The 18,345-nt window shown below is 36.9% G+C and overlaps 1 protein-coding gene across 1 annotated transcript in view; it reads left to right on the top strand.

Moving 5' to 3' along the window:
• Positions 1-18,345, top strand: part of CHP1 (calcineurin like EF-hand protein 1) — a 43,293-nt gene that overhangs the window by 13,775 nt on the left and 11,173 nt on the right. The window contains exons 3-5 of the mRNA XM_074235127.1: positions 8,798-8,878; positions 11,472-11,599; positions 17,621-17,682. Coding sequence (XP_074091228.1) covers positions 8,798-8,878; positions 11,472-11,599; positions 17,621-17,682 — 271 coding nt within the window. The remainder of the gene's footprint in view (positions 1-8,797; positions 8,879-11,471; positions 11,600-17,620; positions 17,683-18,345) is intronic.

Genomic DNA, 18,345 nt, shown 5'->3' on the forward strand with positions numbered 1-18,345 from the left:
AATAAAATTATGGAACTGCTGTTATAATTCTATCATAGTTAAGGAGATTGTCCAATATAGTCTGTGGTATACATCAAACTTTAGGAAAGTAGGAAACTTTAGGAATTCAAAGAAAGGTAGATAGATTTAATCTCAAACTGTAAAAAAAGAGAAATATACTAATGCATGTTGACTCCCTGTAGCACTGAGAATCAGTGACTAGTTCAAGATGCATGTCACAACTGAATTTGAACTGAGTTTTAAAGCAGGGGTCCACAAACTATAGCCTGCCTGGTGTGTGTGTGTGTGTGTGTGTGTGTGTGTGTGTGTTGCGGGGGGTCATAAAAGAAATTGTATTTTAAAATCAGACATAGAAAAGATGGTAGATGGAACAGATGAATGAAAAAGTATAGCATTTTTTTATAAAAAGTATCAGCGAGACTGGAGTCTAGATCAGATTGAAGCACAAAAAGTGCTTTTTTTTTTTTAAGCTCTGTTCAGATCAAGAGGGAGGAGCATGAATGAGGCAAGTATGGGGAGGAGAGTAGAATGGCATTTGCCCTTCTCAACCAAGGATGATGAGCTTCAGAATAGGAAGGATAATCTAAATATGGTTAACAAGTCTTTGAAATTCAAAGTGTGTTAAATAAGAGAGCACCTAATTGCATTTTGTTACACCTGAAATACTCATGAGTCCTATTGTTTTGAAGGGACTTGATAATAATTCTAAAAACTCATTATTCTTGGAAGAAGTAGGGATAATTAATTAGGGAGTTGCCATGGGACTGGAATCATACATAAAATCATCAGGAGTCAATAACCCTGTGTTGAGTTTCTTCTGTGGGTCAAGCATCAGGATGCAAGAAAAAGAAAAACAACCTCTTCCCTCAAGGAACTTGTAACATAATGGAGGAAAGATAACACAGAAAAGGAAACTGAAATGGGAGAGGAGATAGTGTCAGAGACTTGGGAAATGATATTGATGTTTTATGGTATTGAAACCAAGCAGAGCAACTGGTAGAAAATAAAGCAAAATGGGAAGTTCTGAGTCTTCTCTCAAGGTAAGACTTTGGGACCAGAGACCACAGAGGGCTTGGAGAAGGTGCTGAGCATCAATGCAGGGCCAGTCTCCATGCTGATGAGATGGGGAAAGAAGAAAGGAAGCCAAATAGCTGCTAATGAGAAAATGAAAGTGAATGACAGTGAAAAAAAGAGCTATACTGCAAAAGTATATCAGCACAGTCTATACAAAATTGAAACAGTCTGTGCCATCATGGAGCTTACATGCTATAGAGCAAAATAATAGGTACGTATCTAAGTAGGGTATGGATAAGTATGTCCATAATCTAGGTAGATGAAGTAATTGGGAAAGAAGTACCAGTAGCCAAAGGTTAGTAAAGGTTTCATGAAACTCACGAGATGATGCAAGCACAGTGCTTTATAACCTTAAAGACCTAGATCAATGTTAGTGGTTTTATTTTCTAAAGAAAAGAAAATAATGCGACGTTCAGAACTGGACGTGATTTTCCAGATGTGGTCTAGGACAGAGTAGAGCATCACTTCCCTTGTTCTGAGCACTGAATTGTTTTTTACCTCCCTCTATCTGGAGTCATACTTAATCACCCCAAGGAAGGAAAGCAATAGAAGGTGAGGGTTTAGGTGTCAGTTTAGAAGAACACTGCCTCATCTAGAGACAGTGAGCAACAGAAACTTTCATCTTGTCACCATCAATTTATTCCTTACACAAAAACTCTTATTTGGAATTTAAAGCCCTTACAACCTGATTTCAGCATTTATTATGTATATTATACATTATATATTATTATATGTTATATATTATTATATCTTATATATATTCAACATATATTATGTATAACTCCCATTTAGCAGTTTTGTGTTCTAATCAAACTGATCTTGTCCTGCTCATCTCCATGCCAGGAAGACACTCTCCTGTGCTCTGTATCTTAGAATTGAAGGAAGCCAAAAGTGGGAATTAAACATAATAAATTCAGTGCTCAGAACAAAGGAAGTGATACTCTACTCTGTCCTTGTTAGGGACAAAAAATCACGTCCAGTTTTGAACGTCACATTATTTTCTTTTCTTTAGAAAATAAAACAACCAACATTGATCTAGGTCTTTAAGGTTACAAAGCGTTGTGTTTGCATCATCTCACGAGTTTCGCAGTGACTTTGATATGGGTAGCTATTGTTTCTTCATTTTTCAGATGGAGAAATGAACCTCAAAAGAGGTTATGTGGCAAAAAGTCACAAAATGAGAAGTATCAAAGGCAGAACTCAGATCTAAGATTTCCTCATACCAGCCCAGCATTTTTTCACTATGGAATGCTGCTTTTCCTGTTTTGACATATCAAATATTTTTCCACAAAATTCCTCTCCAAAATGTATTCACCCTCCTCTCCCCCAAACAATTATATTACTGATTGATTACTAACAAAAAGGAGTCTCCTTTGTCTTTGGTTATTTGTTAATGACATTGACTTGTGTTTGACTGGAGTTTTGTGCTTCTTCAGGTTGACTTTCTTTTACAACAATAAAATTTGTTCATCCATTTCCCCAATCATAGGATCACAGATTTGGAGTTAGATTAGATGACCTCTAAGGTTCCCTTTAAGGGGATCTGAGGAGGTCATCTCCATTCCTTCCTTCCTCCCTTTGTTTTAAACAGATGAAGAAACAAGATTGATAAAGGTATTTTCTCATAGGTTGTAAGCAGCAGAGATTAGATGTAAACCCTGGTCTTCTGACTCCAAATCCAGTGCTCTTGTTATCATGCCAGGCTACTGGGTACATTTTGTTCCTAGATTTTTGTCATTACAAATAATGCTACTCAATATTTTTGGAACGTATAGGTCTTTTGTTAATGTCAATGATCTCCTTGGGGTAGAATGCCAGTGGTGAAATTTCTGGGTCAAGGGGTAGGAACAATTGAGCAACTTTTCCTTCATAATTCTAAATTGTTTCCTAAAACAGTTGAATCATTTTTTTCATTCTTTTGGTTTTGAAGTATTGTGTCTTGATTTCTCGTAAAATCAGCAGCCTCCCTCAGTTCCATTCTACATCTGAAGGATTTGTTTTCCTCAGAGAGCTTTCTTACCTCTTTTTCCATCTGACCAATTCTGCTTTTTAAAGTATTCTTCTCCTCAATAACTTTTTGAACTGTTTTATCCATTTGACCTATGCTGGTTTTTAACATGTTATTTTCTTCAACATTTTTTTTGGATCTCCTTGACTAAACTGCTGACTTCTTTTTCATGTTTTTCCTGCATCTCATTTCTTTTCCCAATTTATTTCTATCTCCCTCACTTGATTTTCAAAGTCTTTTTTGAACTCTGTCATAGCCTGAGCCCAATTTCTATTTTTCTTGGAGTCTTTAGATGCAGGAGCTTGTACTTCCTCATCTTCAGATTGAGTGTTTTGATCCTTCTTGGGATCATAGGCAAAGTATTTCTCAATGGTGTTCCTATTTTTTCTCTGCTTACTCACTTTCCCAACCTGTATCTGGTTTTGGGGTACTTCCTGAACTTTTGAGTATTATTAGGACACCCCCCCTTACAAGGATCTTCATGGATGAGGTACTGTCTTCCCTCCTGTCTGTAAATGACCACAAGTATACCCCTCTGCCATGGGGCTGAGGTGGGGGGGCCTAGACTGCAATCAGGATCTGAATGTGGTCAGAGCTCCAGAGTCCTGTTCCAGGGACAGAGGACAGAGCTCTGCAGTCTCTCTCCACTCCCCTCCCTAGGCTCAGCACTCATGCCCTGGGGGCTCCTGCTTACCAGCTTACCTGCTTCCAGTTCCTGGATCTGGGCTGCTGGGGTCAAGCTGCTCACTATGTGCCCTGAGGGCTGGGCTTTACTAGCTCTGGCAGAGGGTCCCCCCCCCCATTCCCCAGGTTGTGCCTGGTACGCCCCTGGTGTAGGTGAGGAAACCACCCCAGCTGCCATGAGCTGTGGCTGAACTTCCTTTGCTGTGGCGGCCTACCCCTCCATCCCCTGGAGCCGAGCCTTTCTGCTCTTTTCCAGGTTACCTTGGGCTGGAGTCCCTAGTTTATAAATTTTGAGAGAGTACCTAAGAGAAGATCCTGTTGCCATCTTGGCTCCGCCCTCTGAATCATTTTTTTCAGTCTTACCAGCAGAAAGTTGTCATTCTTGACTTCACCTAACTCTTCTATATGCTACCATTTTTACATTACCGTAGCTTTCTAATGTTTTAAAAGTTATCTTGTATGATTGTGTTTAGATTTATTCTCCTTAGTCCTAAAACAGCAAAAGTAAGATTTGGAAATGGAATTTATAGCAAAATAGATATTGGCTTTAGTTAAGAAAAAGACAGTAAACATTCATTAAGCTTACTGTGTGCCAGGTACAAAGAAAAACAAAAGATGTCCCTTTCTCATGAAATCTGATGATTTTGTGCACATCTCAATCTAATAGGGGTGATGACGTTTGAACAGCTAAGATAGTGACATGATAAATTGGAACTTATCAACAGAGGGAAGGCACTAAAATTTTAAGGAGTATGGAAAATCTTTCTTTGTTAGAATTTTAGGTTGGATTTGGTGGAAGCCAGAAAAACTTGGGAAGTGAGGTGAAGAGGGAGAGGAGTCTAGGCAAAGGAAGGACCAGATAATATGACTAGTTAGAAAATGGAGTGTCTTGTTTGAGAAACAGTAAGCAGAGGTCAGTGTTCTGAACAGATAAGTTTGGGATGGAGTAGATTTGAGAGTGATCAGCAAGGGCATGATAACTGAATCCAAGGGAGAATCACCAAGTAAAGTATTATTTGGGGAAAAGAGAAGAATGCCTAGGACAGAGCTCATAAAGCACCCATAATTAGGATTAACAAGCTTGTTGTGAATAGTGATCCAATAAAGGAGACTGAAAAGAAATGGTCAAATAGGTAGAAAGAGAATAAGAAAAGTGGTGTTATGAAAGCCTAGAGAGAAGAGAATGTAAAGAAAAAGAACTTTTGAGACACCATCAGAAGCTGAGAAAAAGCCATTACATTTGGCAATTAAGAGATCATTAGTAACTTTGAAGAGAACATTTTCAGTTAAGTGATGATATTGGGAAAGAGATTGTATAGAATTAGAAAATGGAGGGGCAGCTAGGTGGCGCAGTGGATAAAGTACCGGCCTTGGAGTCAGGAGTACCTGGGTTCAAATCTGGTCTCAGACACTAATTACCTAGCTGTGTGGCCTTGGGCAAGCCACTTAACCCCATTTGCCTTGCAAAAAAACTTAAAAAAAAAAAAAGAAAATGGTACACCATTGAGAGGAAAATCATTTATTATAGGTGACTTTCTCAAGGAATTTAGCCATAAAAACAGAGGGAAAGATGTGGAACTAGAGCTAGCAGATATGGATGGATCAAGTGGGGGATTTTGATGAATAGACAAAATTTCAACAGGGTTGTAGGCAGCAAGGAAGCAGCCAGTAGACCGAGAGAGTGAAGAAGTAAGAAAGTGGGAATGATGAGGGGACAGTTTTCTGAACAAGATGGGATAGAATGTGATCTATTGTACATGTAGAAGAGTTGCCTTAACAAGAAGAAAGACCACCTACAGATTTGAGATGAATAAATATGGACAGAGTAGCAGATGACATCTGGTAAATTTGAGTTGAGAAGTGGAGACTTGGGAACTTCAAGTGGCTTCAGTTCTTTCACTGAAATATGAGACTCTTAATTGAGAGGATAGGAGGAAAGAAGATTATGGAAAGCTTGAGAAGGAATGAAAAAGTTTAGAAAAGTCCAGTGGAATAGGTCATCATAATGAATAGGAGGAGATGTGGTTTGAAACTAAGAACTGTCAAAAAAGGATCATGCTTCTTGGAGAGGTGGTGAGTTTTCATCATTATGGATGATCACTTGTTGAAACTGTTGTCCTGGAAGAAATTTGTGCTTTAGGAACAAGTTGGTCTAAAAACCTCTAAAATTCCTTTAAACTGTAACTTTGTAGATTTAATGGGGAACATTATCCCTTGTCTTATCAGTTCACTCTCTTGTAAATGAAATCCCAAGGTAAAAAAAAGAATTCTCAATGTAGAGACAACTTGGCATAAAGGCCTCATCCATAGGAACTAAATCTGGTACCCTGCCCTCTCACTGAGGATTGCTACACAAGAGAATACTATTAGACATAGTTAAATCATAAATTTCATCACCATTAATCATGATAGCTTTTGTGGCTTTTAAATAAATCTATGAGGGGGCGGCTAGGTGGTGTAGTGGAGGGGTGGAGTAGTGGATAAAGCACTGGCCCTGGAGTCAGGAGTACCTGGGTTCAAATCCGGTCTCAGACACTTAATAATTACCCAGCTGTGTGGCCTTGGGCAAGCCACTTAACCCATTTGCCTTGCAAAAACCTAAAAATAAATAAATAAACAAACAAATCTATGAGACGCAAAACTAATGAGCTGCAGAGCTATCAGATCCCTTTAGGGAAACTGACCTTGTGCTGAGGCGTGGGAATCATTAAGCCAAATAACAGAGTGGTTATGCTTTTCAGTCTAATAACTCCTTGCTGCATTGGCCATTTGACTTCCAATGATGCCATTTAAAAGTATCAATATTCAAGATTCAAGTTCTCATTCAAATATGAACTTGAGATGAACTGAAGTGAAAATCAAAAGCCTAGGACTCTTTCAGACTGAGTTTAAAAGAAATTGCTCACCAACCACTTAATACTAGATTTGGTATTTAAACTGTGCCTTTTCTCAGTTGAAATTACTTAAAGTTGGTTAGAGATTAAGCTGAAGTTTATGACCCTTGCAGTTCGAATTAACCTTGGTTTACCCCCCCCCCCAAAAAAAACAGTACCCATCTCTTTTCTAAGCTTCCTGCTGTTAGACAACCAATAGCCACACTTTGGAGATAGTGGTGTAGCCTCCATATTAGAGATTTTATAAATTACATTCAAGGTTTCTAATAACTACTTATTAAATGAACTGCATCACATGTTTTGTCTTGGTTTTTTTTAAAACATTGTTACAAAACTCAACTCATGACAAATTTCCTCTGATTTGTTCATTAATATTTTTAGCAATGAACCTAATATCAAAACTTAGAGATATCAAAGATCTAGAGCTAAAAGGAACTTCAAAGCCTAGCCTCTTCATTTTACAGAAAAGTAATTGAGACCCAGAAAAATAAAGTCATTTGCCAAGGTAAATGGGGTTAAGTGGCTTGCCCAAGGCCACACAGCTGGGTAATTATTCAGTGTCTGAGACTGGATTTGAACCCAGGTACTCCTGACTCCAGGGCCAGTGCTTTATCTACTACACCACCTAGCCATCCCTCTATTACACTATTTCTATCAATAGCATTACCATTGATTCATTAATTTTTATAGTATTTTATTTACTCTTAACTGTTGGTATGAGCAAATCCATCAAGGTTGATCATCACTCCCATGTTGCTGTTAGGGTATACAATGTTTTTCTGTTTCTGCTCATCTCGCTCAACATCAGTTCATGCAGATCCTTCCAGGCTTCCCTGAATTCCCATCCCTTCTGGTTTCTAATATAACAATAGTGTTCCATCACATTACATATACCACCCCTCCACAGAAGGCAATTTGCCAGTCTTTACATTGTTTCCATGGTATACATTGATCCAAATTGAGTGTGATGAGAGAGAAATCATATCCTTAAGGAAGAAACATAAAGTATAAGAGATAGCAAGATCAGACAATAAGATATCAGGGGTTTTTTTTTTTCTAAATTAAAGGTAGTAGTCCTTGGTCTTTGTTCAAACTCCATAGTTCTTTCTCTGGATACAGATGGTATTCTCCACTGCAGAGAGCCCCAAATTGTCCCTGATTGTTGCACTGATGGAATGAGTGAGTCCATCAAGGTTGATCATCGCCCCCATGTTTCTGTTAGGGTATAGTGTTTTTCTGGTTCTATTCAACTCACTCATTATCAGTTCATGCAAATCCCTCCAGGCTTCCCTGAATTCCCTTCCTTCCTGGTTTCTAATAGAACAATAGTGTTCCATGACATACCACAGTTTGCTAAGCCATTCCCCAATTGAAGGATATTTACTTAATTTCCAATTCTTTGCCACCACAAACAGAGCTGCTATGTATATTTTTGTACATTTGATGTTTTTAACCCTTTTTCATAATCTCTTCAGGGTATAGCCCCAGTAGTGGTATTACTGGATTTTGCAAAGGGTATATACATTTTTGTTGCCTTTTGGGCATAATTCCAAACTGTTCTCCAGAAAGGTTGGATGAGTTCACAGCTCCACCAACAATGTATTAGTGCCCCAGATTTCACACATCCCTTCCAATGTTGATCATTGTCCTTCTGGTCATGTTATTTATATGGATATAATTATTGCCTAAAAAACCCTACATTACAGTGGGGCCAGAGTTCTGCTTACTTTTCTGTTAATTAGGAGTTAAGACAGCTATTTATAAATTTTTCTTTATAGAACCACAATTTCAAGCTATGCCTTTTGCTTGATATCATTTTTGCTGTACATTGTCCAGATGTGACTGGAAGCAAAATGGAAATGCCTGGGGAATCATTTACTTATAGGGATTAGCATTTGCATGGGAATTGGTTTCCTTAATAAAGCAATGTGCTGAGTTCACTGGAGTATAGCATAATCAAATCTGGTTTCTTCCTGCTTCTCAGAGTTGTTGAAGGAAGAATATTTGGCAGCTATTACAGTGCTGTATCCTGCTGTTGTTTAACCACATTTGGCATAGAAATACATTTCAGAAAGTGAAAAGTGTGGTCAGGGTCAACAGACTCTTACTCAAAATGGTTTTCTTTCTCATTGGATAGCCGAGAAGACTTCCAGCGAATTCCTGAACTTGCCATCAACCCCCTGGGGGATCGGATCATCAATGCCTTCTTCCCTGAGGGGTGAGTTTTCCCTTGTGTCTGGTTTTTCCTAGTAGGTTTTGGTTTCCTAGTAAGGTTTTTGCCTTAACCAGAGTGAAAGTCCTATCTGAATGGCTTTCTGGGCTAGAACCTCATCTGAATCGATCCCCAGTTCCAGATCTTTCTCCTAATGTTGCTTTGTCTTAAGCACCACAAAACCTAGATATGCTAAAATCAAACTAGCTATAACTATATATATGTAACTATAACTAACTTTTACAGGAGAAAACATACAGAGGACGTGGTAAGAAGGAAATAAAGGCTTCATCACAGTACCCCCTCTGAAACACATGTTTCTTAATTCTTAGGTTCCTGACAAAGAAAGTTTTCCTGAGTTTTCCAGAGGGCCTCTGGGACTATTTTTGATTTGCCTTTGGCCCTTGTCAACTATGGATTTTTTCCAACCCTTCTCTGAACCAGTCCTGTTTATTATTTATCTCAAGTGGAGGCAATATTTTAATGAAGCTGTTGTTTCCAGCAGAATTCTCCCTACTCCTTTTCATGTAATCCTTCTCTTCTTCTCCCACATCAGGTATTCCCAGATAAATTTGAAGTTCTGCCTATGTCTTTCATAGGATGAAAAACATTAGGAAGCATTACCCCAAGACTCCATGTTCCTATTCAATCATATCCCACTCAGTTATCTCCAATACCCCTTCATTTGTCATTTGAGATATCCTTGATAGTGCCCCTTTAGGTTTCATCTAGACAAAAGACCCCAAACTCAGAATAACAGGTTTTTTGGTTCCAATATGCTTTCATATTTTTTTCTCTGCTTTTCATTTAATAGGTGCTTAATAAATACTTGTTGTGTTAGTTATGAAACTTTTAAATGTTTAATGTGTGTCTATTAACTGGTAATTTGACTGTATTCCTGTGAATAAAGTGTATAATATAGCTTTGTGCTGAACAGTCCCCTTAACAATCCCTTCTGTCTCCATATCCCAAGTGAAACTGGGCCTAAGAACAAAAATTCAGATGCATGCCAGTTCTTAATTGTGAAACCAGTTCCACCCAAGACAGTGAGCACAAATACCTGCTCTGGAAGTTTTGATATCTTAGGTTGTCAACAAAGGAATTTTTTAGTAAGTAAGGAGAAAAAAAGAATGGGAAAACTGGGAATTATCTTGTTTAAACAAATACTGAATCTAAAGAAGGGTAATTTGTGTTTATAATGACCAAACTTGACTACCTCTCTTCTATGTCTATTTCATTCCAGGTTCAAATCTTCCCCACACAATCTTTCTACCTCTTGATCTTTTCTTTAACTTCTACTATATATTAAAAACTTTTGCAGAAATAATATTGAATGCTCTGTTTTTCCAGTATTCAGGCAAGTTTTCATTGTATAAAGAAAAATCTAGTTAAAATACTCTTATCTCAACTTAGATTTTCATTGTTTTTAAAGACTCCTCAGAAATAACTGGTAGGTTTTTTTTATGAATAAATATTGAATCACAGAAAAGTTAAACACAGAGAGCCCAATTCATAATGATAATAATTTGTCTAAACCTTAAATTTGTCTTCTTTTTCTCCCAGATATTTTCCTGGAACAAATCAGTTTCTACTGTTTTTCTGTCTACTGACTTCCCATTTTCTTGAGCAAGGTGAAAATAGAGCTCTTGGGCAAGCTACAGCTCATTCATGTTCTCACTTCATTTTAATCAGAATTAATGTTAGAATTCCAATTTTTTCTTTTCTTATCCTTTTGACTAAATGTGAAAAATCAGATTTGGAAAATGGTTTTTAATTTCATGTCATAATCACTTCCTTCATTTTACCCTGGTACCACCACTATCTACCAGTCTTAACCTAGTAAAACAATTCAGATATAAGCTTAAATGCAGAGACTGTTTCACTATTGTCTTTAAATTTGTAGCACTCTGGCTATTTTTTTTTTTTTTGGCTGCATTGTGAAATAAGAAATGTGTCTAAAACCCCCCATTCCATCTCTTGCTCATCCTGTCACACTGTATACCCTACATAGCACAATCACTGTAACCTGGGATTTACTTGATAATTAGATAACCTTTCATTCTCATGACTGTTTTTGAGAGTCTAAATAGCTTAAAATGTTGGTCTCTTTTAAAAAAAAGACTTTTTTGAGAATCATTCCTTTTAGAGTTATTTTTTTGGTCTAGAAGCCTACATCATGAAAACAGCTTTTTAATTATTAAAAGAATTGGTTAGAGGCTTGAAGTGACTATTCTTAGTTATCACTAATTTAATAGTAAACTTAATAAATCTTAAACTAAGTCCTTGATGAATGTGAATGCTTATAACTGATATTTATTAGCAAGAATTTGTATATTATACTTTATAACTGGACAGCAATTCTGTGGGACACAGAATTTATTATTTATTTATTATGTTATTATATATTGTATTATTATTTATTATTCCCATTTTATAGATAATTAAAAAGAATTCAAAGATTAGATGATTTTGCCCATGGTCACATGGTGTCCAGCAATGAAATTTAAATCCAGGTCTCGCTTAGTTCCAGTTTTAACTACATAGGACATAATCATGCTAATCAGTATATACTGTTGTGTTTGTTATAACTCTTATTCAGAGAGGACCAGGTAAACTTCCGTGGATTTATGAGAACTCTGGCTCACTTCCGACCAATTGAAGATAATGAGAAAAGCAAAGATGTAAATGGACCAGAGCCACTCAACAGCCGGAGCAATAAACTACACTGTAAGGAGCTATCTTTTTTGGGAATCTTTTATTTTCTTAACTATTTCTTATTTCTCTTGTAATTCCACATATTCAGGTTTGGTCAGGATTTAGTTAGACCACAGTCTTATAAATGTGATTAACATAAGCTCCAGGCCTTCTATTCATTCTTATTACTTAATTCCTTTCATGATATTTTAGATTCGAAGTCTTTTAGGAATTAACACTATTCTTGTCTCATTTAGTGATACCTCCTTATTTTCCAACTTCTATCTTATTCCCTCTACACTGTAAGAACACTTCAAGTTTTATGTTTTTAATTAAATAATTTAATTAAAATAAATTAGAATCAAAGAAAATTGGGGAGTGGCTAGGTGGCCAAGTGTATAGAGTACCCGCCCTGGAGTCAGGAGTACCTGAGCTCAAATCCAGCCTCAGACACTTAAAAATTACCTAGCCCTGTCACCTTGGGCAAGCCACTTAACTCCATTTGCCTTGCAAAAACCTTTTTTTTTAAAAAAAAAAAAAGGATTAAAGAAAATTGATTAGCAAATAGATGGAAATTTAAAACCAGTTCTACAGTCTGAAACTTCAGAAAAATCGCTAGAAAATTTAATTAAAATTCTATTTATAGTTTGGAGAGAGACTGACTTGTTCTTTGTACTCTGTGGAATTTTAAAGGGGAAATCCAAGTATATTATTCATTAGGACAAATTAATCACCTAAAAAGCAGGGGACAAGTCCAAACATGATTAGTGTGGCCGATGTAGCCATAATTAACCCTCAACATATTTCTGTCCTTTTTTTTTTAATGGATATTTTATTTTCCAATCACATACTATGGTCGTTTTTCAACATTCATCTTTTTTCAGATTTGTAAGTTACACATTTTTCTATCACCTATCCCCACCTTGGTTGTGAACAGTAAGAGAAATTAGGATTAAGGGTAAAGAAAGAAAACCATGATATAGGAAGGAAAAATATGAAAAATTTTTAAAAAGTTAATATAGTATAAAGATTCTGTGATTGGTTTTTTTTTCCCTCTCAATATGGATGGCATTGTCCATAACGGATCTCCCAGGGTTGTCCTTGATCTCTACTGCTAAGAGCAGCCATATCCTTCATAATTTGATTACATGTTTCCATTAAGCTAAATATTAGATGGGGATATTAGCGCATAAAGTTTGGCAGGACTTGATTGTAATTAACAAATGAAGTGGATTCCAGAAGTTTGAGTTTCTAAAGTCTTGTGTTTCAGAGCAGTCCTATGTTGAGCCTCTAAGCGAAATAACTGGTAGGTATAGAAAGTAACAGTAATCTTTCATTTTTTTCCCAGTGTTAGTTTTTATTTCAGTTTATTGTGAAAAGAATGAGTACCACATATTTATATTTGATTACCCAGAGTAATAAAAGAGAAAAACACCATGGGTGAGACAGAGTTTTAAGTAAGTCAGAAGTCATTTATATTTTGTTTGAGAAAGTGAATTTTAAATACATCTAAGAGATTTTTCCACTGCTTGAGGACCTTAAATTTGGCTAATCTTTGGCAAATCGCTTAACCTTTTGAGTATCAGTTTTCTTCTGTAAAATGAAGACATATTAGGGGCAGCATATAGATAGTCTCCTCTTCCTAAGTTCGCTTCAGGCACTTACTGGGGCAAGTCACTTAACTTGGTTTGCCTCAGTTATATAACTGTAAAATGGGGTCAGCTAGATGGCACAGTGGATTGAGCACTGGTCCTGGAGTCAGGATGACCTGATTTCTAATCTGGCCTCAGACACTTAATAATTACCTAGCTGCGTGACCTTGGGCAAGTCACTTAACCCCATTGCCTTGTAAAAACTAAAAACTGTAAAATGGACTAGAGAAGGAAATGGCAAATCATTCTAGTACTTTTGCCAGGAACATCCAAACTGGGATCATGAAGAGATAGAAGTACCAGAAAAATGACTAAATGGGGGCAGCTAGGTGGCACAGTGGATAGAGTACCAGCCCTAGAGTCAGGAGTACCAGAGTTCAAATCCAGCCTCAGACAATAATTACCTAGCTATGTGGCCTTGGGCAAGCCACTTAACCCCATTTGCCTTGCAAAAACTTTAAAAAAAGAAAAGAAAAAGAAAGATCTTCAGAACACCAGTTCCTAGAATCTGAATATTTTATACTTCAGTCAGCAACAAGGCCAGACCAATGTTTCTAGCCCTAAACTCCTCAGACCAAGTAAATCTCAAGGACATCCTATGTATACCTTTCTAGAAAACCAGGCTAATCAGTGTAAAACAAGCACCACCCTAGTTATCCCACCCTTTGGTGGCAAGGTCCTCAAATTTTCTAGGGTACCATCTACCATGAAAATAGCATTAAACAATTCTTTTTTTTTTCTTAAAGATTATATTTATTTTGAGTTTTACAATTTTTCCCCTAATCTTACTTCCCTCCCCCCAGCCCCCACAGAAGGCAATTTGCCAGTCTTTACATTGTTTCCATGATATACATTGATCCAGCATTAAACAATTCTAAGATCATAAGCAACATTGGAAGAGGAGTTTAATCAAACAATTGAAATATAAACCATCTATTCTTAATGGGAGGATAATATCAAGGGCAGGTTAGAGTAGATTTCCAGTTCTAAAAAAAGGCAATGTACTGGAGCATTTCAGGAACACAGATGACAGAATCTCCAATGCTATCATAAATCCAGACCATCTGTAGCAAAATAAGTAAGAGCTCACAGGCTTCTTGCATGAAACTACTGCTTGAACCCAAGTAAATGGCAGAACTCTCCCCATACAGTATTGTAACAACCAAATATCCCTCTCCAAAGAAGCACCATCAGGAAATAGTACCAAATTTTTCTCCCTTTAGAGACTTCTACTGTGAGAGTTGGGTTCATACTTCCTTTATTTTTATGCAGGAATTTATATTACCGTTAGGTCAGTGAGTGGATCTCTTGTCTTCCAGGTGAATTCTTTTCAACTAAGATTATAAAAATACAATTTTACCTCCTCTATACTTTAAAAAAGCAACATACTTCCCAACTTCTAAGAAAATGTTGTTCAAATCATCCTTGGGGAAAGAATGCCAGTTCAGTGGAATCCAAACCATTTTCCTGGGTTATATAGAATCTCTGATGAGACAGAAATTGAGACAATGTCCAAAAGTAGTCTGTACATATCAGGTCAGTCTTGAAGACCATTTCCAAAAAAACCATTGGACCAAACAGCATTGATACCAAGCCAAATTAAAATGAGAACTTAGACCAGAAGCAATGGTATGAAAAGGCTTTTTAAGAATCAGAATATGTTCTCCATAAATTTTGATGATGGTTTCCATTGAAGCATATTTATCACTCACTTCAATCTCCTCTCCTGAATAGGTAGAAACTACAATGAGAGCAAACTTCTTGACCTTAAGTGGAGTAAGAGAATAAAGGTCAATGCTCTGATTGGCACAAAGAGTAAAACATCAATAGCTTCCTTACCTGGGATCATCCTTTAGACCCACACTAACTGTATGTTCAAATGAATGAGAGACTCAATCCTTAATCTGCCACTATTGGACCAGATTATTGGTTCAGCAGAAGGCATATGTTGTCTCTGAGGGGCATTGTATAGAAGGAAACACAATTCATAAAATTCTTCATTCTTCACCTTAAGAGTGTAGCTTTGATTTTCACATGCCTTCAACTACCTGAGTAAGATTCATGGCTACTATCCAGGAGGCAGTATAAATATAATTCTTGTCTTCCTCATCCTTCAAGACTCTTTAATGCCAGCCCTTACATCTTGAGTCATAACAAAGAATTTCCTAAGTTGATCTTTCCTTCTTCCCCTTATCAAAACACCATCTCTGGAGAAACCATTGTTCCTCTGTTATGTGGAAGAAATAGAAATTCTTCTATTTCTAATAAACTTTTATTATAATTTTTGAGGTAATTGGAACTAAATATAGCCAATAATCATCATTCTTGCCTTTTTATTTTATAATGGTTAGTTTATTCTCTTTTCCCAAGCAAAAATTTAAGAGTCTAATCCTGTTTATTTTCAAAGTATGTGAATCTGTATCCCCCTTTATTTGTAAGGGGTACTTAGATTTGATTAATCCAAATAGTTTATGGAAACTTGGAGTTCTCTAATTACTTGATATAAAATTAATGTTCTGAGAAAATGTAATGTTTTAAGTTTATTTTATTCAAATAACTTGTAATTATCCATTTGTTGATAGTATCATATATCATGTGAGGCAGTAGTAGAGGATCATTGTTAAGAAAATCTTGGGTTAACCCAAGACAAATCACTAAGACTCTCAGTCAAATCACTAAGACTCTCAGTACCCCCAGGTCAGTCTTTAAGACTCTTAAGTTTCCAAATAAGTATTAATCCACAATAGTAGTAGAAATCACAGGTCCTTTAGGCAGGGTTGGGCAGCATTTATGATTTTCAGATGAGGTTGAAGATTATCTTACTTCAGTAGAAGCTGGATGTTTATTTTGTTGAACATAGTTACTTATTGAAAGTTAGGGTGATAGTAGGTGTTAGAAAAAAGAGACTCCAGATTTACCAGCTGTTTTTTCTTTCTCTGTAGATTTAAAATCCCAGAATCACATAAACCATAAATGAAGCCAGACTAAACTCAAGTCAGCAAGCATTTATTAACACCTCTTATGGGCCAGGTACAAAGTCAAAACCATGGTCAGTTGGGGATACACTATGCCACCTACACAAGGAGTATTAGAGGACATTTCATAGGGAAGGCATGAGCATTGAGGAACCTATGGAGAATCAGAGCTGAGGTTCAAAGGGAAGAGACAAGGAGTGAGAGGAAGACTGAGAAAAATAGGAAGTGACCTGGATATGAAGAGCTTCAGAATCCAGAGATTTTTGTTTGATCCTAGAAGTAATAGGGAGCTCCTAGTCCTTCTATTGAATGGAAGCTTGGGGAAGGGTAAATAGTCAATACTTCAGGCAGCTTTCTTTGATAGCCAAATGGGAAAGGAATTAGGGAGAGACCTAAGAGAAGATTATTTTGGGAGTCTAAGCATAAAGTGACAGGGTTGGCAGCTGTGTCAGAAGAAGGCACTGAATAGGAGAGATATTGTGAAAGGAAAAGAAAACAACATCATCAAATTGGATCTATCAGGTAAGGGAGATTAAGAAGTCAAGGATGAAAGCTATGTGCCTAGAAGGATGGTGATGTTTTTAACAATGAGAGTAAAATTTGGAAGGCAGGAAGAGTTTGGGGTAGAAAAAAGAATGAATTCATTTTTGGACATGTTGGGTTTTATCCAATTTGAGATGTTCAATAGGCAGAGATGAGAGACTAGAGATTAGGAGAGAAGTTCAGTCAAGATAGAACTCAGAATTACTTGCATAATTGAATGATAATTGAATCCATTGGAGTTTAAGAAATCAAACAAGATAAAATAGAGGGTTTTTATCTTTTTCAAACTAAGGAAGAAAGGATAGATTTATTAAAGTCTTATACACCCTCATACCTGAAACAACTTGATACCTATTAGACTGAAACCAAATAACTTAAAGGGATAACTAGCTGGCCCAACTGATCTGCAGGGATTTTATTACAGAGGAGCATTCTGCTGAAACTTGAAGCTTTCCTCAGAACAGTTAACATCATACCCTTCTTTTTTGCCTCAATCAGTAAGGCTAGTTATCAACAAAATGTTAAAAGTTGATCTGCATTCTTAGAACAAGGGTCAGGGCAGAGGCCCTGGAGTCAGGAGAACCAGAGTTCAAATTCAGCCTCAGACATGTAATACTTACCTAGCTGTGTGACCTTGGGCAAGTCACTTAATCCCCATTGCCTTAAATTAAAAATAAAACAAGTAAAATTTAGAACAAGGGTCTTCACTTGAGAATTAATTTCTTTTAGTCTTTAAAAACCCTTCAATATTAATATTGTTCTTAGAGAAATCTACTATTAATTGATTTTCAATTTTATATATTTCCTTTGTAAATTCAGTTTCTTGGAAAGGGAAAGAGTAAAATGCCATTCATTTGAAATGACTTTACCTTTTTCCTTTTTAGTTGCTTTTCGATTATATGACTTGGATAAAGATGACAAGATTTCCCGAGATGAATTGTTACAGGTATGTGGGGATAGATGTGAATTAGCTTGTAGTTTTGCCCATTAGAAAGGAAATTGTTTCTTCATTCAGCCAAGCATTGATTAGACTTGAGCTGCCAGGTATTTCAGCAGGAGGATGGCAAAAAATTTTTCCTTCCTGTATAACGTAATTGATTTACCCTCTGTGTACTCATAGGGAAATAAGCCCCCTTTTAAGGCAATAAGATCATTTCCTGAAAGGAATGATAAAACAAAGGCAGCTCTTTTTTTTTTTTTTAGGTTTTTTGCAAGGCAAACGAGGTTAAGTGGCTTGCCCAAGGCCACACAGCTAGGTAATTATTAAGTGTCTGAGACCGGATTTGAACCCAGGTACTCCTGACTCCAAGGCCGGTGCTTTATCTACTACACCACCTAGCCGCCCTGAAAGTCAGTTCTTTAAAGGTCTGCCTCCTATGGTCAACTAGTCTTGTTCCCTGGTTCTCCTGGCAGGGGCTACCAGACATTTGCCCCATCTGTGCTTTCCACCCTCCTTCTTTTCCTTTAGCTTAGAGGAGGAGAAAATACATTCCAGTTTGGTACAGCCTTAGACTAGGTTGTGAATCTGAAGAATCTTCTAAACCCCAGAGCCTCTTAGTTGATAACAGGACCTATCTTGTAAGTTAATTGTAGAGTGGGCTCATAACCT

Source organism: Macrotis lagotis, chromosome 4 (genome assembly GCF_037893015.1).
Source record: "Macrotis lagotis isolate mMagLag1 chromosome 4, bilby.v1.9.chrom.fasta, whole genome shotgun sequence".
Taxonomy (NCBI): domain Eukaryota; kingdom Metazoa; phylum Chordata; class Mammalia; order Peramelemorphia; family Peramelidae; genus Macrotis; species Macrotis lagotis.